The sequence below is a fragment of the Marmota monax genome, unplaced genomic scaffold (assembly GCF_021218885.2).
Source record: "Marmota monax isolate L192 unplaced genomic scaffold, Marmota_monax_Labrador192_F-V1.1 WCK01_AAM20220418_F8-fsc00044, whole genome shotgun sequence".
Taxonomy (NCBI): Eukaryota; Metazoa; Chordata; class Mammalia; order Rodentia; family Sciuridae; genus Marmota; species Marmota monax.
Window position 1 is genome coordinate 15,234,139 of NW_026695198.1, and position 21,774 is coordinate 15,255,912.

The 21,774-nt window shown below is 36.9% G+C and overlaps 1 protein-coding gene across 5 annotated transcripts in view; it reads right to left on the bottom strand.

Annotated features, from left to right (window-relative positions):
- The window catches only part of Sgk3 (serum/glucocorticoid regulated kinase family member 3), a 118,157-nt gene that overhangs the window by 40,641 nt on the left and 55,742 nt on the right, over positions 1-21,774 (bottom strand). For 4 of the 5 annotated variants that reach the window (XM_046428569.2, XM_058574012.1, XM_058574013.1 and 1 more), the window contains 3 exons: positions 16,536-16,762; positions 11,152-11,235; positions 7,577-7,649 (listed from right to left, as the gene is read on the bottom strand). In XM_046428569.2, coding sequence (XP_046284525.1) covers positions 7,577-7,649; positions 11,152-11,235; positions 16,536-16,613 — 235 coding nt within the window. In that variant the 5' untranslated portion in view covers positions 16,614-16,762. The remainder of the gene's footprint in view (positions 1-7,576; positions 7,650-11,151; positions 11,236-16,535; positions 16,763-21,774) is intronic. The other variant, XM_046428571.2, reaches the window with a different exon arrangement.

Below are 21,774 nucleotides of genomic sequence, written 5' to 3' on the forward strand. Positions count from 1 at the left end.
GTGGTTCCATTCCAAGTTTTCCAAGGAATCTCCATACTGCTTTCCAGATGGATGCACCAATTTGCAGTCCCACCAGCAATGTTTGAGTGTGCCTTTTTCCCCACATCCTCGCCAACACTTATTGTTATTTATATTCTTAATAGCTGCCATTCTGACTAGAGATAAAATCTTAGAGATGTTTTGATTTGCATTTCTCTAATAGCTAGAGATGTTGGAAATTTTTTAATATATTTTTTGATTGACTGTATATCACCTTCTGAGAAGTGTCTCTTCAGTTCCTTGGTTCATTTATTAATTGGGTTATTTGTTATTTTGGTGTTTAGCTTTTTGAGTTCTTTATATTCCCGAGAGATTAGTGCTCTGATGTTCAAGTGGTAAAAATTTGCTCCCAAGCTGTAGGCTCTCTAGTCACTTCACTGATTGTTTCTTTTGCTGAAAAGAAATTCTTTAGTTTGAATACATCCAATTTATTCTTTATAAAAATTTTTTTTAGTTGTAGATGGACACAATACCTTTATTTATTTTTATGTGGTGTTGAGGATTGAACCCAGTACCTCATACAAGGGAAGCAAGCACTCTGCTACTGAGTCACAATCCCAGCTCCATTTATTAATTCTTGATTTTAAATCTTGTCCTATAGTAGTCTTAATAAGGAAGTAGGGGCCTAATCTGATATGATAGAGATTAGGGGCTACTTTTTCTTCTATTAGACGCAAGGTCTCTGGTTTAATTCCTAGGTCCTTGATCCACTTTGAGTTGAGTTTTGTGTATGGTGAGAGAGAGGGGTTTAATTTCATTTTGTTGCATATGGATTTCTGGTTCTCCCAGCACCATTTGTTGAAGAGGCAATCTTTTCTCCAATGTATGTTTTTGGCACCTTTATCTAATATAAGATAACTGTATTTATGTGGGTTGGTCTCTGTGTCCTCTGTTCTGTACCATTGGACTACCAGTCTATTCTGGTGCCAATGTCATGCTGGTTTTGTTACTATTGCTCTGTAGCATAGCTTCAGGTCTGGTATAGTCTCTTATTTTTCTAGATGAATTTCATGACTGCTTTTCCTGTTTCTATGAGGAATGTCATTGGGATTTTGATTGGAATGCATTAAATCTGTGTAGTGCTTTTGGTAGTATGGTCATTTTGACAATATTAATTCTGCATATCCAAGAGCAAGGGATTTTCCATCTTCTAAGTTACTCTTTAATTTCTTTCTTTAGTGTTCTAAAGTTTTCGTTGTAGCGGTCTTTCATCTGTTTTGTTAGATTGATTCCCAAGGATTTTTTTTTTTTGAGGCTATTGTAAATTCGATAGTTTTCCTCATTTCCTTTTCAAAGGATTTGTCACTGATATACAGAAATGCCTTTGATTTATCAACATTGATTTTGTATCCTGCTACTTTGCTGAATTCATTTACTAGTTCTAGAAGTTTTATGGTGAAATTTTTTTGGGTCTTCTAGGTATAGAATCATATCATCGGCAAATAGTGATACTTTAAGTTCTTCTTTACCTATATGTATCCTTTAATTTCTTTCATCTGTCTAATTGCTCTGGCCAGTGTTTCAAGAACTGTTAAATAGAAGTGATGAAAGAGGGCATTCCTGTTCTAGTTTTTAGAGGGAATGCTTTCAATTTTTCTCCATTTAGAATGATGTTGGCCTGGAGCTTAGCATAGACAGCTTTTACAATGTTGAGATATATTCCTGTTATCCCTAGTTTTTCTAGTGTTTTGAACATAAAGGGGTGCTGTATTTTGTTGAATGCTTTTTCTGTGTCTATTGAGATGATCATATGATTCTTACCTTTAAGTCTATTGATGTGATGAATTACATTTATTGATTTCCTTATGTTGAACCAACCTTGCATCCCTAGGATGAACCCCACTTGATCATGGTGCACGATCTTTTTGATATGTTTTTGTATTCGATTTGCCAGAATTTTATTGAGAATTTTTGCATCTATGTTTACTAGAGATATTGGTCTGACGTTTTCTTTCTTTGATGTGTCTTTGTCTGGTTTTGGAATCAGGGTGACAATGGCCTCATAGAATGAGTTTGGAAGTGCTCCCTCTTTTTCTATTTCCTAAATTGAAGAGTATTGGTGTTAGTTTTTCTTTTAAAGGTCTTGAAGTACTCGGCTGTATAACCATTTGGTGCTGAGCTTTTTCTTGGTTGGTAGGTTTCCTATAGCATCTTGTATTTTCTCACTTGAAATTGACTTGTTTAAATTGTGTGTAACATCCTGATTCAATCTGAGCAAATCATATGACTCTAGAAATTTGTCAATGCCTTCGATATTTTCTATTTTATTGGAGTACAAGTTTTCAAAAGAATTTCTAATTATTTTCTGTAGTGTATGTTTTGATATTTCCTTTTTCATCACCTAAGTTAGTGATCTGAGTTTTCTCTCTCCTTCTCTTTGTTTGCATGGCTAAGGGTCTGTCAATTTTATTTATTTTTTTTAAAGAACTAACTTCTGTTTTGTCATTTTTTTTTCCAAATGTTTCTTTTGTTTCAATTTCATTGATTTCAGCTCTGATTTTAATTATTTCCTGTCTTCTACTGCTTTCGGTGTTGATTTGTTCTTTTTCTAGGGCTTTGAGAGGTAATGTTAAGTCATTTATTTGACTTTTTCTTCTTTTAAGGAATGAACTCCATGCAATACACTTTCCTCTTAGTACTGCCTTCATAGTATTCCAGAGATTTCAATATGTTGTATCTGTGTTCTCATTCATCTCTAAGAATCTTTTAATCTCCTCATTGATGTCTTTTCCAACCATTGTTCATTCAGTAGCATATTATTTATCTCCAGGTGTTGGAGTTGCTTTTATTTTTCATTTTATCATTGATTTCTAATTTCATTCCATTAAGATCTGATAGAATGCAGGGTAATAGCTCTACTTTTTTATATTTGCTAGGAATTGCTTTGTGGCATAAGATATGGTCTATTCATGTGCTGCTGAGAAGAAAGAATATCCGTTCACTGAAGGATGAGATATTCTATATATGTCAGTTAAGTCTAAGTTATTAAGTTCTATAGTTTCTTTGTTCAGCTTTTGTTTGGTTGATCTATCCAGTGGTGAAAGAGGTGTGCTAAAGTCACCCAGAATTATGTGTTGTGGTCTATTTGACTCTTGAACCTGAGAAGAGTGTCTGATGAACCTAATTGCTCCATTGTTTGGGGCATATAAATTTATTATTGTTATGTCTTGTTGATGAATTGTTCCCTTAAGAAGTATGAAATATCCTTCTTTAACCCTTGGATTAACTTTGGCCTGAAGTCTACTTTAATATGAGGATGGAAACCCGTTTGATTCCGCAGCCCATGTAAGTATTATTATTTTCCCCAACCTTTTACCTTCAGTCTGTGGATGCCTTTTCCTATGAGATGAGTCTCTTGGCAGCAGCATATTGTTTTCTTTTTTTTAAATCCAGTCTGCCAGTCTATGTCTTTTGATTGGTGAGTTTAGGCCATTAACATTCAGTGTTATTATTGAGACATGAATTTCATTTCCAGCCATTTTTGTTTATTTTTCAGATTTAACTTGTCTTGGTTTCTCCTTTGATTAGTTTTTCCTTTAGTGTAATACCTTCCTTTGTTGATTTTCATTGTTGTTTTCAATTCCTCTTCATGAAATATTTTGCTGAGGATGTTCTGTAGTGCAGACTTTTAAGCTGTAAAAATCTTTTAACTTCTGTTTATCATGGTTGACATCCATTTTCTTTCAGAGCTCGATATGTGTTATTCTAGGATCTTCTAGCTTTCAGGGCCTGGGTTGAAAAATCTGCGCATATTCTAATTGGTTCCCCCTATATGTAATCTGATTCCTTTCTCTCATGGCTTTAAATATTCTCTCCTTATTCTGTATTTAGACATTTTCATTATAATGTGGCTTGGTGTGGACCTGTTGTATTTTGTACATTTGGCATCCTGTAAGCGTCTTAAATTTGGTTTCTTCATGTTTGGAAATTTTTGATAATATTTTATTGAATAGATTGCTCATTCCTTTGGTTTGGAACTCTATTCCTTCCTCTATTCCAATAATTCTTATATTTGGTCTTTTTATGCTATCCTATATTTCTTGAATGTTCTTACCATTTTCACTATGTAGTCCACATTCTTTTCAATATTATATATTTTGTCTTCATTGTCTAAGGTCCTGTCTTCCAAGTGGTCTAATCTGTTGGTGATGCATTCAATTGAACTTTTTGTTTGTTTTATTGTTTCATTCATTTCAAGGATTTCTGTTTTATTTAACCTCTATCTCCCTATTAATCTTTTGCTTCCTGTATTTGTTTATGTAGCTCTTTGTCAAAATGATCTTTTGCTGCCTGTATTTGCTCTCTTATATCATCCTTTAAATTCGCAGAACATTTTAATTACGTACATCCTGAACTCCTTCTGTGTAATTTCTTTGGCTGTGCTTGCTATGGATCCTAATAATGTAGTATCTTGATTTGTTTGGGGCACTTTCTTCCCTTTTCATATTGCTTATGTGTCTTCCCTTCTAGTACTGTATATACTAGGCATTACTGTTTTTACCCTTAGGCTTATAGTGCCCCTGTAAGGATCCAATACCTCTCCTTTGAGGTGAAGTACAATGGCATCAGATCCCAATGTAAACAATATACACCCTAAAAACAAATGTCTGCTAATAAGACATGTACAGTTTGGTCACTTTGTACAGAAATGGTGAATTCAATTATTATCTATCAGCAGGTTTGTAAAAGGGTTTACAGTTTCTGATGGTAGGCAAAAAACTGGGAGTGAGGAGGAAAATGATATGCTGAGGAGGTAGGAGGTGCTGATATACAGTTGTTGTATCTTAGGAAGTGTGAAAGAGAAATCTAAAGAAGATTAGTAGCAGGAAAAGGGATCAGAAGTAAATTTGAGTAAACAAATAAGTGGGAAGACAGTAGAGTATAAACACACATATATATCAAGAAAAATAAAAAATGTTAAAATAGCAGAAATTGGTGGGAAAAAAAATAAAAATAAAAAAGAATGTACAACACAACTGTAATATACTATTCAAATGTCCCAGTCCTCAAAATCCTAATTCATGCAAAGCACTTGGTTTCACATATGTTGGGGATGTGAGGGTGGGAAAAAAAAGAAAGGAAAAGAAAAAAATAATCTTGAAAGAATAAAGGATTGTTTTGGTTGGAGATCAATATCTTTCATGCTTCCCTTCTGGTCCTATAGATGGAGTTGTCTGTTGTTAGCTGGTATCTACACCTTCAGGATGGTGAAGGGTGTCACTGTGCCAGGTTAGTGGATGCTAGAGCGAGGGGCGTGTTAGAAACTGGGTACCTGAAGATGATGATGATGATGATGACCCAAGATGGGGGCTCCTGCTTTCAGTAGTAGGATGCCGGGTCAGGTCAGGGGAGCCAGGCAATGGTGTTGGATGATGAGTTCAGCCACAAGCTTTGTGGCTTGCAGTGTTGGCTGACTTCAGAGCCTGTGTGAAGTTCCTGGGTGCAGGCAGGCTACTGTCTATAGGGGACTATGTCCACTGCTGCACAGGCCCAAGATGGTGGCCACCGGGGGAGCCCCATGTTGGTAGATGGGGGTCCACCAGGGGTGGCGGCCAGATTTCCTACTCATGGGAAGCTACTGGGTGTTCTCCTTGGGAGCACATCCATTATTTCTGCTTGGGTGGGTGGCCAAAAGTTCTTTGAGGGTGCTGCTGCATCTGCTGATGGTCTCGCTTGGGCGGTAGTCCTGCGTGAGTGAATAGTTGGGAGACCTACTCTGAGGCTGAGGCCTGGAGCCCTGGACAGGCATGGTGCTTCCTGTGCAGGGGGCAGGAATATTGTTCACAGAGAAGCTGTATTCTAAGTACTTGAATCCTAGGTCATGGTGCGACACAGAATGCTGCCTCCCTTTGGCCTGCCATCTTGGATTCCCTCCTCAACATATTATCTTTAAGAACTATAGTTGGAGATATGTATAAAAATTTTTTTCCAATTGAGACCTTATATGAATATATATTTTAAAAGATGCAGAGAAGGTTAAAATTGAGAATTGAAAAGTGGTTTCTACAAGAGCTGTTGAAGGCAAGGATTTGAAAAATCTTGCTGGGTGGAGTGGTGCACACCTATAAATTCCAGCTACCAGGAGTCTGAGGCAGGAGGATTGCAAGTTCAAGGCCAGCCTCAGCAAGTTAGTGAGACCCTGTCTCAAAATAAAATTTTAAAAGGACTGGTATGTGGCTCAGTGGTAGAGTACCTGTGGGTTCAATCTCCAGTGCTCCAAAAAACAAAAAGCAAACCAAAAAACCCCTTATTATCTTTAGTCCTCAACATAGTACCTTGGAAGATACTTAATAGACACTTAAAAAAAAAAGTCTTAGAAAATGTTTTGTTATTGCATTTTTATGTTTGCTTTTAAGTTGTTTAAAATGTATACATGGTTCCAAAGTCAAAGACATAAACAAGATGAGACATCTAACTTCCACCCCTGTTGCCTCCTCTGGTCTTATCCCTCCTCAAAATCAATGGTTTTAATATTTTTATTTATTTATTATTTCTTTTCAAATAACCACACTTTTTCATACACAAAAAATACACACTATACAAACTCATCTGCACCCTTTTCCCCGACCTTATATATTTTGGAGGTCACTCCATAGCAATGTAGCTTTTTTACAGCTACATTGCATTGTAGACTTGAAAGTATATTTCAATTGATTTCAGTTTTTTCTTGTAAAAATCATATCACAATATGCAGTTTTTCATGTATATCATTTCATATATAGTTTCTCAGTATATATGGTTTATCTTTGGGTAGATCCCACTTGGTCAAAGTGAAATATACATACATTTTTGTTGGTATAACCACATTCCTCTCTCCAAGGATTGTACCACTGTGCATGCCCACCAGCAAAATGCTGTTTCCCCAAGCATCTTATCTATCTTCAGAGTTTTTAATAGATTTGATTTCTTCACTGCAGGGTTTTTCAAGATCTCTATGACACACAATCTGTTTCACTGTTGGCAAGTCACAATATGCTCAGGATAGATTTCAAACAGCTCTTTAACAAAAATGAATTTTTAGTGTCAAATAGTTAATTTATGAAAACATAAACACCACAAGGCATGCAGCCTGTATTTTGCTTTCAACAATGAAGCAATGATGTTGCAGGTCTTTTACTTTGCCTTCTGCCCTTGAGGAAATAATTCAGCCTCGAGGATTCAACCAAGGGCTCTACAGAACTTGAATCCAAGTTCAAGGCTCATCATCAACATGCAGTTGTGTTCTTCATTCATTTTTGCCACTTTGAATTAATTAATTCTCTCAGTTATCCAGGCCTTATGGTTTTATTATTTTTGGTTCTCCTCTCTTTTACTTAATTATCAAGATTTCTTACTTTTTTTTTTATTAAGTACAAAGTACTTAAAATCATGACTGGTATAGAGCAAATACCTTCCTGAGACATTATTCTCACAGAACATGGGAGAAACTGACTTTTAAAATTTCTGCACTACTATGCAGTGCAATGAATAAGTTAACTACTTCTTCAAACTTCAACCGTCACTTACTTAATGATTGGTCTATAAAGTTAATGCTTACCTGGATCAAAATTATCACCAAATATTCTCTTGGCAGGAATCTTCAGGGCCATAGCAGGAAATTGCTTCTTCAACTAAAATTTTAAAAAGTAGTATCACATGAACTAATTTTTTAGGTCTTCTAGTAATGCATACACTAAAACCCAAAACAATCTGATTTTAAATAAAATTCACCGTAAGACACACTTAACTATATGATCATATTATGTGTAATATTAAATCATTCCAATAAAATACCACAGATTTACCATCCTATTTTGTCTCAATAAAACACATAGTATTTGTGTGACCTTGGATAAGTTACTCAACATCCATGTGCTTCAGTTTTCTTGTAAAAACTCAGCAGAGATCTGTACCAGTGATGGGTCTCCATGAGGTTTCATGACTTTATCAGCTGGTGATTAATTAGTTGGGGTATTAATATTTGAGGATCTTTAAGCATAAAGATAAAGCTTGCTTTGGTTATATTATTGCATGATTACTTTTATTCTCTTCTTCATGAAGCACCCATCCTTAAACTTTTTACAGAAGAATTTTCTAAACTCCCACTAAGCTAGAACTCTACTAGACCAGGTTTAACCTGCCCTCTATAGTTTCAAAGAACACAAATGATATCATTCTCCTAGTTTTTTCTTTGCCCCTCACCATAGAAGGCAGAATTAAAAGCAGTTATGTTAAAAAAGAGACAAAGAAAATGATGAAATAAGAAAAAAACCCCACTGGGCATGGTGGTGCACATGTGTAATCCAGTGACTCAGAAGGTTGAGGCAGGAGGATCGAAAGTTCAAACCCAGCCTCAGAAACTCAGTGAGGCCCTGAGCAACTCAGTGAGACCCTATCTCTAAATAAAATATGAAAAAGGGCTGGTAATATGGCTCAGTGGTTAAGCACCCCTAGGTTCAATCTCTGGTACACAAAAAGAAAAAACCAAAAAACAAAAAGGAAGAGGAATATAAGAGAAATGAGACGGATGATAAAATCTGAAGTGTACTGTGTATGTGAGATACTACTGTCATATTACTTTCACCAAAGAATAACTTAGCCATTTTGATGGGTACAGTGAGATTAATATAGATCTCAAAAAAAAAATGCTATGTAGATAGTAGGTATACAAGAGCTTTAGTGGGTATTTTAACAGGTATTTTACGTCTCACAGTTCAGCCCTTCCCAGGCTCCAATGTAAACCATATCTTAAAAAAACACTAAAAATTTACAAAGGATATCCCATATACAAACTCTATTGTTAAAAGAATCTCAATATCCTTTGACTAAGCAATATTTGAAACTATATAGATATTTCAGTTGCACAGATATTAAAGAAAATAATACAAAGAAAATACAGTAAAATGTATTTATGGATTTTTGCAGTACCAGGGATTGAACCCAGGGCCTCATGCATGCTACCTAAGTACTCTACTATGGAGCTACATCCTCAGCCTGATGGCTGACTTTAAAGTTTAATGTAGTTTTACTTTCCTCTATTATATAGACTTGCTAGAATATTATTAATTTTGCATAGGAACAAATACCATTTAAAAATTTCAATATTATTAAGTTCAGTTTCAATTAGGATGTCATCTGAATGTTATTTGGAACAAATACAAATATAGTAAAATGCTAAATGAGATAAAATCAGAAGTCTTAATTTTCATTACTTAATGAATAATGGAAAGTTCTATAGATAGACATTGTTCTGGCCCATTTAGGAAATAATGTGTCTCTTAATGGAGATATACTTAATTTCCCTCATTAAAAAAAAAAAAAACATTATGCTGGGCATGTAGCTCAGGGGTAGAGCACAAGCCTAGCATGTGCAAGGCCCTAGGTTCAATCCCTGGCTCTGAAAAATAAAAAAGAGAAAAAAAGAAAAGAAAAATGTCTAAAAAAAAAATCTTGTAACTAGTAACTTACATATTTATATGTCTCAGGAACCAGGGTTAAGAAATTTTAAAAATTATCATCCTATGTATATAATACAGAGGATGTCTAATAATTTCCCACTTATTAAACAACACTGGGAAACCTCATTATTATGAGAACATAAAGAACTGAAACTTGGAATTTGAGGCATAGTTGTATCTTTGGTTTTGTTTTTGATACTGGGGACTAAACCTATAAGTGCTTTACTACTGAGCTACACCTCCAGCTTTTTATTATTATTTTTTTTATTTTTTGAGACAGATTCTCGCTAAGTTTCTAAGGATCTCACTAAGTTGCCAAGGCTGGCCTCAAACTTGCTATCTTCCTACCTTAGCCTTCAGAGTCTTCGGGCACCACTATGCTTGGCCACAATTGCTTTTTACTTGACTGAAGCAAAGTTTGGAACTCACAGCTGCCCTAATCTGGAGATGAACTTAGGCATTCTTGTCCTCCACATAGATCTTTCAAGGCAACAACCCCCATCCACATCAGTACTTGGTGGTATTGAGCCTGATGAGTTACAATGATGCTGCTGTTTTGCTGTCTACTTTAGAAAGTTTGTGCAACTTTAAACATTATTATTATGAATATTCTTTACTATCTGAATTATGAATATATAAAAATCAGGTTTTAGTTACTTAGGTAGTCAGTGGTCTCTTAGCTTTCACTATCAAAATACACTCTACTGCCATGTATATCTAAAAAGAGCATATTTTTTAAAAACCCACTTAAAAAGAATCTCACCCACCAAGTATCTGAAAGAAAATTAATACTCATTTCAGTTGTTTTAGCTACTTAAAATCTGGAATCTAAAATGGCTGGGCATAGTTACATATGCCTGTAATCCTAGTAACTCGGGAAGCCGATGCAGGAGGATTATAAATTCAAGGCCAGCCCAGGTAACTTAGTGAGACCCTGACTCAAAATAATAAAAAGGGATGGGGGTAGGGGTACTGTGAATGTGTCTCAATAATAGAGTTCCTCTGGGTTCAATCCCTAGTACAGCAACAACAAATAAAAAACTCTGGCTGGGCATGGTAGTGCACACCTGTAATTCCAGCAACTTGGGAGGCTGAGGAAGGAGGACTGCAAGTTCCAGGCCAGCCTCGGCAATTTACTGAGATCCTCAGCAACTGGGCGAGACCTTGTTCAAATTAATAAATAAAAAATAACTGGGGATATGGTGATGTGGCTCCGTGGCACTTCTGGGCTCAATCCACAATACAAAAAAACCCAACCAACCAAACAACAACAATACAAAAAACACAACAACCCTAGAACCTAAGACTTATCCCTAACTAAAAATAACATATGGAAAGAGGGTGGGCTCATGACAGACTTTCAGATCTAAAGCTTATAACTGGGCAATTATTCAGCAGAAATACCATGATGAGTAACAACTATTATTTGGTATGAAGGATTTTTCTAATAGTCTCTGACAATAAAATGTATGTAAGCTGTTCAACAGTTTATTTGGAATTGCTCAACAGTCTTCTCTGCACCCTTATTTGTAAGAATTCCTGTTAGGATGCTTTTTAAGAATCCCTTACCCTTTTCTGCTTTTCTGATACATGTTAGTATTAATTTATTCACTCCAATAAATCTTTGGGGGTTTTTCAAGGTGTTTCAAGTAGAATCTTGTAGACTATTACTTACAGTGTTGTAAAGTTTGTCAAACTCTGCATATCTCCTGAAGACAAACCACTCACTCCTCCCTACAGAGACCAGAACTTTATAAACCTGCAGATATAAAAATAACATTAATTTAAGAAATCTTAACTCCAAAAACCCCCATTAGTTAAATTTGTAAAAATGTCTTTATACTTGCAAAACTGGTATTAAGATTAATGTTTACATATTATTCTCAAGCACATAAGCAAACCAACTGAAATGTTAATCTTATCAAGAGGTGATTATTTTTTAATGTTATAAAATATTGCTGTAATTTTTAGAAAATAACATACAAATATTCATTATTTGGATCTACTGAATTCTGACATTTTGCCAGTCTTGCTTCAGGTTTTTCTCAAGAGTATAACATCATATGTACTAAATATTATAAAATTTATAAAGAATTTTCAAAAGTAATGCTAGAAATTATCAAGTACTTTCAAAAGTAATGCCTGGCACAGAGTAAACACTAAACTATTATTACTCTTTTTTGCAGGCCATCTTTTATGCAGTACTCTTTAAATTAAGAGTTTGTAACTCAGATTTTCTAATATCATCTTACACGGGCTTAACATTTTCATAATACATGATCCCATAACTATAATCAACAACCCTATGAAGTAATCAGAACAAAAATTATTAACCTCCACTACAGATGAGAAAGTGAGAGCCAACAAGTTAAATAACTTGCCCAAGTTCATAGTCTTAAATGAACAACATAAAACTCAAGATAAAAATCTAAACCTTCTATTCTCTATGTACCAGAAGCAGTATCAAATCATCAACAGTTATAGAATGAACTCTCTTAAGATTCACCCATAGATACTTTCAGAATATAATTCCACATATTGTGATGAATTATGAGAGAAGAGTTTAGGACCCCAAGGATTTTGTATAATTTCTAAAGGAAAAATAACAAGAATCCAGGTATATGATGAAAGGCTGGCTGATGTAGGACCTGGTTTATCAATTGTATTATTTTATAGTGATGACAAGAAATATAAGTTGCTTTTGAGGTTTACGATATTTCATATGGTTTGTTAGACAACTTAAAAGAGAAACTTTATCTCAGAAGACAAGAACACAAAGGAATACAAACTCTCCTTTCCTATGAAAGATAGGTAACCTATATCCACAAGTTCACCTTAGATAATACTGTAAGAAAAGCAACAATCTGATATTTTATGTGATTATGTTATAGAAATTCTGTAGTACTATTAATATATAGACACATTCACAGGGCCACAGTTTCACTGAAGGACCCCAAAATATAAAGCCTTCTGTGGGGGGATACAGCGTCAACTGGAAAGTGAAGTCAAGTCTTTGGTATCAGTCACCTGGACAAGAGACATATATCACTCAGAGAGAAAGAAAAGCACTTGGGTACAACATCACTTACAGGTGATCCAGTTCTTAAATTATTAACTAACAGTATGGTTATAGACAAGTGCTTATTAAGTTAAGTTCTAATAAAGGCACTGAGTTGTCTTAGAGAGAGTAACTGGGTATAACATGTTAGAATTTGTTGTCAGGTAATACTCTCCCCAGAGAAAGAGGGCAGAAGTGAAGGGCAGAAGACCTAGTCAAGATGCCAGTGAAGCTAAGATCAGATTATGTGTGATCAGCACGTAGGATCAGACAGGCCTGGGAGGAGCACTGCTATGGAACGACAAAAACCTTAAGTTTATATGATTGTGAGTATCTTAAATTCTTTTATTTTGGTACTGGGAACTGAACTCAGGGGTGCTTAAATGAACATTGAGGTGTTAAATTAACCACTGAGCCACATCCCCAGCCCTTTTATTCTTTATTTTGAGACAGGGTCTCACTAAATTGCTGAGGCTGGCCTTGAATCTGCAGTCTTCCTGCCTTAGCCTCCAGGTGACTGGGATTACAGGAATGTACCACCATATTCAGCAAACTTCTTAAAAAAAATTTTTTTTTTTTTAATGGTACTGGGGATTGAACTCAGGGGCACTCAACCACTGAGCCACATCCCCAGACCCTTCTTGTTTTTTTGTGGGGTACTGGGGATTGAATTCAGGGACACTCGACCACTAAGCCACATCTATTTTGTATTTTATTTAGAGACAGGGTCTCACTGAGTTGCTTAGCATCTTGCTTTTTGCTGAGGTTGGCTTTGAACTCACAATCCTCCTGTCTCAGCCTTGCAAGTCGCTGGGATTACAGGCATGTGCCACCGCGCTTGGCCCAGGCTCTTAAATTCGTATGCTGATTTCCTGGTGAGGACAGTAGTCCCTAGAAATGTCAGGTGGCCTCCCCTGGCTCCCAGGTACAGCCAAGAACAGAACCACTCTTGGGTTCCAGGCTGGAGTGGATCTGCAGCAAATATATTTACAGGAAATAAGGTCTTGTGAAATTATTAACTAACAGTATGGTTATAGACAAGTGCTTATTAAGTAAGTTCTAATAAAATAACAAGCAAAAAAACATTTAAAATTTAAAAAATACTTCTACTGGAAAAAAGCAGGATTTCACAGAAACAATACAATACTGATTGTAATACGAAATTATTTTTATTTGAGTATTTACTTGGTCTGTCTTTTCTCACCAGAATTCAAGTTCTTGAGAGCTACAGCTGTGTTACCCATTGAATCTCTAGTGCCTTGAAGATTCCTGGCATAATACAGAATTCACCGACAGTTTGTCAAGTGGATAAATGAAAATATAATGTAGACTTGGTTTAAGTCAAGACATACTAGAATGCAATGCATGAATCTATGGGAGTTACATAAAAGATGAGAAGAGTGTAAAAATATTATTGAATACTCAGTAACACAAGGTCTATTTTTGTTCTACAAGCATCTGGACTTGCTGAAGCTGAACAGAGTGTCTGTGTCGGATGACGAGGGGTCTATCTGAGTTCATTAGAATCAAGTTTCTTGAGGACTGAGGACAGCACTATTGTGACCCAGTAACTAATACATGAACTTAGTACTATTTTCATCCAACAAATACTTACTAAACATCTACTATCTCTGTTATAGGGGATGGTAAAACAATAGTAAGGGAAGTTCTTGCTTCAAAGGACCTTGATTTGGCAGGCAAAGAACATGTAAATAAACGCCAAAAGTCAGGTGATGATTACAGCTAATAAAGAGTTACTAATCAGGAAAGAGTGAAAGGGTGTTTGGGGTGGGGTTTGAAGGTGCTATTTTATATTTTAAGAGGCCAGAAAAAGTCTCTGTAATGAGGCAACATTTGGGAATCTGAAGAAATAAATGAACATGGTGATTTGGACAAGGCTTCTGAGAACTCAGAGCACATGTGGGCACAGCTAGGTAAGAAAGTTGCTGAAGTCTTCCTTGACCGTTTCTCAGAAAACATGGAAATACCTATACCCTGAAAAATCAAAGGACATCTGACACAACCTACAGCCCACACTTTCAATGTTATGAATTTCTGTCAAACTTGGCAGGAGGTAAAGTCCCTGAAGCACAGAATGGCCCACAGGTAAAAATAAGAAGAGGGAAGGAAAAAAACTTGCACACACTTCCCTACTTTACCCAAGGTTTATTAACCCTTGTTTACCTTCATTGTGATATTAGTAAAAATGTGTTTAAATCATGTGTAACAAATGCACACTGTTTAAGATACCACTGCAATATAGAGGCTGACAGCACACATGAAAAGTGGTAAATGGCCTCCAATCTCTCTGCTCTGGCCATTGATTCAGGAGGTGGGAGGTGTGTTTGTTTAGGAAAGAACAGAGAGCAGAGAGGCTGTTTCTTTTCTCCCTTTCTTGGGAGAAAGCCACCATTTGGGAGCACCTAGCCCACACAGTTAAAAAGGCAGAGTGTAGTGTTCAGATGAAGGGTTTAGTTTAACTCTCCAGCTTTTCTCACCTCCCATGTGACATGCACTCTGAACTGAAAGTTGCTTGTCATGGGGCTCAACTGGCAGGGGTCAGGTGAAACCCTCATTGGAGGCTGGGAGGGACTACTGAGTCAAGAGCAGGAAAGAACATGTCACAGCCTTAGGAGGTTCTTTGGCTACTGAGAGCCAAAGCCCTGAATCAGTAGAGGGCCCCTTTAGGACCCTGGCCAAGCCAAAAAAGGAGAGATCCCAAGTTAGTCCATCAATTGCAGACGCCAGCAACAGAGCTGATAAAATGCCCAGGGCTATATGATGTCAGCCACATCTGGATATGTGCTAGACCAGCCATTCCACAGCTAGAACAGCAAAGATCTACAGGGATGACCAGAATACAAGAGCCTTCTCTAGGTTACCATGAAATTAGTCATCTACTCAATCAATACTGTGAAAGGAGATACCCTCCTGCCCATAAGTCAAGATGACAACCTGGAGAAGTATGTCAAAATAAGAAAAAAGAGCAGAATTAACAAAACCTGGGCATTTTTACCTAGATCAAAATAAGTGTTAAACAGATCTAAGTTGTTAAATGAATTTCTTAACACTACTCAGCAGAGGGGACTTTATACGACTAGATCACTTAGATAAATGACTTTTTTTTTTTTTCAGAAGGGTAGGAGATATCTGTATATACTAACTGGACTACTGGAAATAAATACAATATTGTATGTTTCATTATGTTAATTTAAAAAGTGGTTATTCTCTATTGTATACTAACAACAGGAAATATTCATTGTGCTTATTCTTTATAAAGCTATATAACAGATACTACAGTATTAAAAAATAAAATCAGAAGTGGGTTTTGCTTCTAAGATGAAAAAAAGGACATCTGATACAACAATATTAAAAACAAAACAAAGTAATAAATGTCATAGGAAAGATACTACGGAAACTTCATGACAGAAATTCTTAACATGGATCAACAACACCTGACAGCATACATAAAATTATCAGTATGTAGACCAGTATGTATGCTCACATACATTTTCTTTTCCTTGGTACTGGGAATTGAACTCAGGGGCACTTAACCACTGAGACATATCTCCAACCCTCTTTTATATTTTATTTAGAGACAGGGTCTCACTTAGTTGCTTAGGGCCTTGCTAAATTGCTGAGGCTGGCTTTGAACTTGCAATCCTCCTGCCTCAGCCTCCCAAGCTGCTGGGATTGTAGGTGTACACCACCGCACTAGACCACATACATACATTTTCTGATAAAGAGGGTCTGAGATAGTTTTGTATAGTTCTTCAAGGAAATGGGAAAACAGGCAAAAATACGCATTAAAGAAGGAAGTTTTATTTTTGTTATAATAGCAGGGCAGACTCTGTGGAGGACACATCATTCAAAAGAAATAAAATCTAGATATTCAGAAATGGGGGAAAGAGAAACATTCTAGCTTAGGGAAGAACAAAAGCAGAAATGGAAATATTTTCTATAACAAAAATTTTCCCGTATGCTGTATGTTACATACTTACAGTAAACCTCTTCTTTTTCTCTCTGTGTTCATCAGAGCTGGGAATGCTTACACTTGGGCAGTTTTCCTTGTAGTCCATGATATAATTTCTTTGCGTTTAAATGACTCAAAAGGGCACCAAAGAAACCAAAAAATGAGTCCGAAGAAATAATCAACAGAGGATGAGCACAATTAACTAATCCAAAATATGAAAACTCTTGAAGTAATGTTCAAATTCCATCATGCAACCTTAACCAACAGGGGAAAAAAAAGAATTGATTAGCAAGATAACTTAAAAATATTATTAAGATTTGTCATTCCTTGTAAATAGGACCCATTTGATGTTTATTCTGGCAGAAATTTATAAATCTCAGCCCAGGTTAGAGATTTATACAGATTTATACAGATTTCCTGTTGTGTTACTAGCACTAAACCACAATCAAGCATTTGTATCCTATCTACCTTCCTTTCCATTGGAAATTCCAGGAGTCTATATGCTGCAGTTCGTGTGGACTAACGAAAGGAGTTCTGGTTGGATGATCAGAGCCTTGCCCTCCTGTCACAGTAGTCTACTGTGCTACTAGTTAATATTGAAGCACGTAAAGAAAGAGACTCCTCTACAGGTAGCAGAGATGAGAGGGGGAAGTGGTTATGAGCCATCCTACAAACTATGACTTTCAGATTTTGTATCAGGTCAAACCAGTGATGTGACTGCTGAACAATTCAGATTACAATCCTGTTTGGTAGGTAACTATTTATTCCCATTTTACTAGTAAGAAAAGAGAGTCACAAAGAGAATAAATAATTTGCACATCTAGAATTTTGACCCAGCCTGTTTGGCACCAGAGTCCCAACTCATAAACACCACGCTATGCTTTAAAAACTGGATGAAGAGCTGTGGCTGTGGCTCAGCGGTAGCGCATTTGCCTGGTATGTGTGAAACACTGGGTTTGATTCTCAGCACCGCGTATAAATAAATAAAGGTCTATGAACAACTAAAAAAAGTTTAACAAAAAAATTGGATGAAGCCAGAAGATGCACATCTATAATCCCAACAATTTGGGAGGTTGAGGCAGGAAGATCACAAGCTCAAGGCCAGTCTTGGCAACTGAGTGAGACCCTGTCTCAAAATAAAAAAAATTAAAATCAGTGGGGATGTGGCTCAGTGATAGAACATTCCTGAGTTCAATCCCCAGAACTGAGGGGGGAAAAAAAAATCCAACACTGTGGATGATTCTTATGCACTGAATTAGTGATCAGAGACACTGTAGTAGATCTTCACACAAAACAAATGCAATATGCTAATATCATTCCACCCATGAACAAAGGGCTTGATATGTCACACTAATGTCACCTTTGTTACACAGAGCAGACTATACTTTCCACTGACACCAAATAATATCTTTTAAATGGTCTGTATGCCTGGATAATTTTCCTGGATTAGTTTAATCTGAGGGTCCCATGACCTACCATAGCTCACTCTTTACCAGCAAGCAGCAAAAGGGAATCTGAGGGGGAAGATTATTAGCTACACTATTCACACATGTCCCTTGAGAATGTGGGATTTAGGGTCATAGGTCCCACTAGCACTTAATTTTATATGAATTTAAACATTTGTGCCTTTTGTGCTGTAACTCACAGCAGAATTACAGGAAAACATCAGGCCTCAGGCCTTCCCTTTGGAAGGGACAATAAGATACCACATTGAGTGGCATCAGGAATGAAGGATGGGGAAAGAGTTGAAAAAGCTGTTCCATACAAAGTGCCCAGAGGACATGTAAGATTACAGGTAGAGCAGGCAGTTAAATGTAGAAGCCTACATTCAAGGTACACACTCAAACCTGGCCAGAGTTTCCACTTTGTGCTATATCTATGTATACTCCATTTACTCTTCCATATCAAATCACCTATATTTTTCCACCCTGCCACATCCCAGAAAGCTGACCTGTATGCGCTACAAACAGAGGCCATCTACCTTCTGCCCTTGTCCTCTGGTTAGATTCAGTGCCTCACTATGAGGCACTAGTAGAATAGGGGCAGGAGCAGTGAGATGCTAAGGTTATTATCCCTTTGATCCATATTGGACAGCAAAAGATTTCTCTATCTAAGGCCAGCTTCTACCAGGCAGCCTCTTCTACCCCAGTTATAATTCAAGGACTAGGAGTAATGATAGGCTCCTGACCTTGCTGGGAAAGAGGGACTTCAACCATACCTTGGTTGCCTTAACCCTACCCACAACACCTTAATAAACATTCCTTTGTTAGACACCCTTCATTACTTTTTAGTATGCCTTGTAACTAATGCAGTTACCTGGTACCAACAATGGTCCTAGGAAACAGAACCTCAAAAGTGAGATATATATTTGATAAGTGTCCTGATAACCTTCTTAAGGAGGAAGGAGATGGCACACAGTGACATCATGACCATTTCAATTACTTCTTGTGCATGGTGTTACAAGATGGAATGCAGGTGGAGGGCAGGGTGCCAGAAATCTGAGTGGCTCATGAAAAGGTTTACTTCAGAGATTGTAACATGGGCTAGGGCTGCTTCTGGCTGTTCTTGAGAATGTGCACAAAGCAAATGACAAGTTGAAAGCCATGAATTCCCAAATATATGGATATCCATCTATGGATGTTTTAGAGAATCTATTATGTCTTAAAACTGCCAAGCTGATAGGACTAAAAATCAAGCCCAGAAGGATTACAAAAGCTAATTAAACTTGCAACACTGCAAAGTCTCATATGCTAACACAAGGGACACTGGCTGGAAAGCAGAATGATTCAGAAATATGGATTGAGACAGCTGGGAAGACACTAAAAAAACTGAACTCCAATTTAGCTCAAGTTCCCTGCTGAAAGCAGTTATCTGCATCCCTGAGGGTACTGAGACTACCAATGTACCCCATAAAATCCTTTGAGATTGTTTCACAAGAGGACTCCCATTCTCTTGACTACCTGCTCCTGCTACGCTTCACTGCCTCATAACCCAAAATAGCCCAGAAAGAAGTTCAAGTACTACTCTAAAAGAAGACTGCCTTTATACCGAAGAAAATCTGCAAAATCTCAATTTTTTACCAGTAAGAGTCTGAGAAGCACATATGGGAGTATATTCAAATAGTATTAGACCAAAGAAGATTAAACGTAAGATTGTGGCCCTTTACAAGGCCATAATCATATACTCTTGATCTTTCTCCAGGCCTTTCCAAAGAGTGATCTACAGCAATTCCAAAGGTTGACTGTCCAACTGAAGCAAGGGAAATCTATTATCCTTCCATAAGTTATAAGATGGGATACTAACTCAGAACTGATACTAATGCCAAATGTGGCCCACCAGTCAGAGTGGGACTCCCAGAGATGAAGGTGGCCCTCATAACTCAAGTGGGTCCAATAAAACCATAAGCCTACCTTGTGTTTATTTTCCTAGTCCTATAAATTTTAGTGGAAATCAATATAATAGTAACTAGCCCAAATCCCCACATTGGCTCCCTGCCCTACATCATAAATTTTATTACAGGAGAAAGGACCATGCAGAAGCCTCTGACAAGCATCGAGAGAAGAATAAGAGTTGTAGACCCCCCAAGGGTTTGACAACAACTACTGTCAATTTGATTACAAGCTTAAAGCTCTTCGAACTATTTTCCTTGCTCCAACTAAAAAAATAACAAAAATTATACCATATCACTCTGAGCTCAGAAATCAGTACCACCGTCAAAAACTGGAAGGGTGTTAAATGCAAGGATGTTAAATCCCACCATATTCCCATTTAACTAGCCTATTTACCAGAACCAAAGCCAGAAACATCCTAGAACATGACTATGGATTACCATAAATTTAATCAGGTAGTAATTCCAATTACAACTGCAATTCTAGATGTGATATTTTGGGCTGAAGAAAATCAGCACAACCCCTGATATCTGATATGAGACTCTTGCCCTGGCAAATTCATTCTTTTCTCACAACATCAGCAAGGACAATGAGTTAGTTTGCCACAAATACCTAATCCCTTTTGCTGTCTAACTTGAGGGTCAGGTGTGAATTGTCATAATAAAACAGTCTGGAGGGCTGTGACCTTTCTTAGATCACCACACTGGTCTACTACATTATGGCATTACCTTAATTGGACCTAAAGAACAAAAAGTAGCAAGTACCCTGGACACTTGCATAAACACATAAACAAGAGAAGGGATGGGAGAAAAATACCATGGAAGTTCAGGAATCTCCGAATCAGTGGTTTTTAGGGTTTCACTGGTCTGAGGCAGAATGTCTAATCTCAAGTCAGAGAAACAGTTATACCTTGCACTGCTTAGCTGAGAAGCAGGAAAAACAACTGGATGCTTCCTATTTGGACACGATGTTCTGACCCATCTACTGGAAAAACCATGAAGTTGTTAGTTTTTATTGAAGCCTGTTCAAAGAGAGGGTTCTGTAACAACGAAAACTGCTCTAACCATTGAGTCTCTGCCTTAGCACATCCAACAGTATGAGAAATGACCTAATAGACATGGATTTGTTAAGGGGCTCGTGATAAGCATCAGGAGACTAAGGTCTAAATATCTCTTAGGGTTTGCCAACAACTACTGTCCATTTGATTCCTGACTTGCTACTAGGCTCTGGTAGAGATTAGATAGCTGGCTATGGAAAACCAAGAAACTGGGTAACAAGAACATTTATCATGAACAGAGCAATACTTGATTCTCCAAATCATAAAATTGGATATGCACAGCAGAATTCTACTCAGTGTAGTAAAAGCAAGACCAGGTGTGAGCAGGTTTGGATGGCACATGTGAGCTGCAGAGATAAATGGCACAGACCTCCATGGTGGCAGAGTTAGGATTTGAACCTGGTAGTCTGACTTCAAGGTTCATTATACCAGACTGTCTCCACATGTATATGCTCTAGAGTCCTTTAGGGACAAATGAAGATGGTTCAAAACTTACTTTTTCTGTGTATTTTGAGACAGATCTCACTATATTATCCAGGCTGGTCTTGAACTACTGGACTTAAGCTAACCTCCTGCCTCCATCTCTCAAGAAACTGGGACTATAAGCTACAGATACAACTTGCCCAGTTTTCATAAACTAACTTTTAAGTGGTTAAAAGTAAAATTATGAAAAATTAATCCTAATATTACTGTGAATTTAATGCATAATTATTCTATGAAACTGAAGCAATTAAAATTATATGAAATCATCCTCTGGCCAAGCAGCCAAATAAAACAGAATGAGAAGGGGATTGACATAAAAAGATCACAAATGAGAAAGA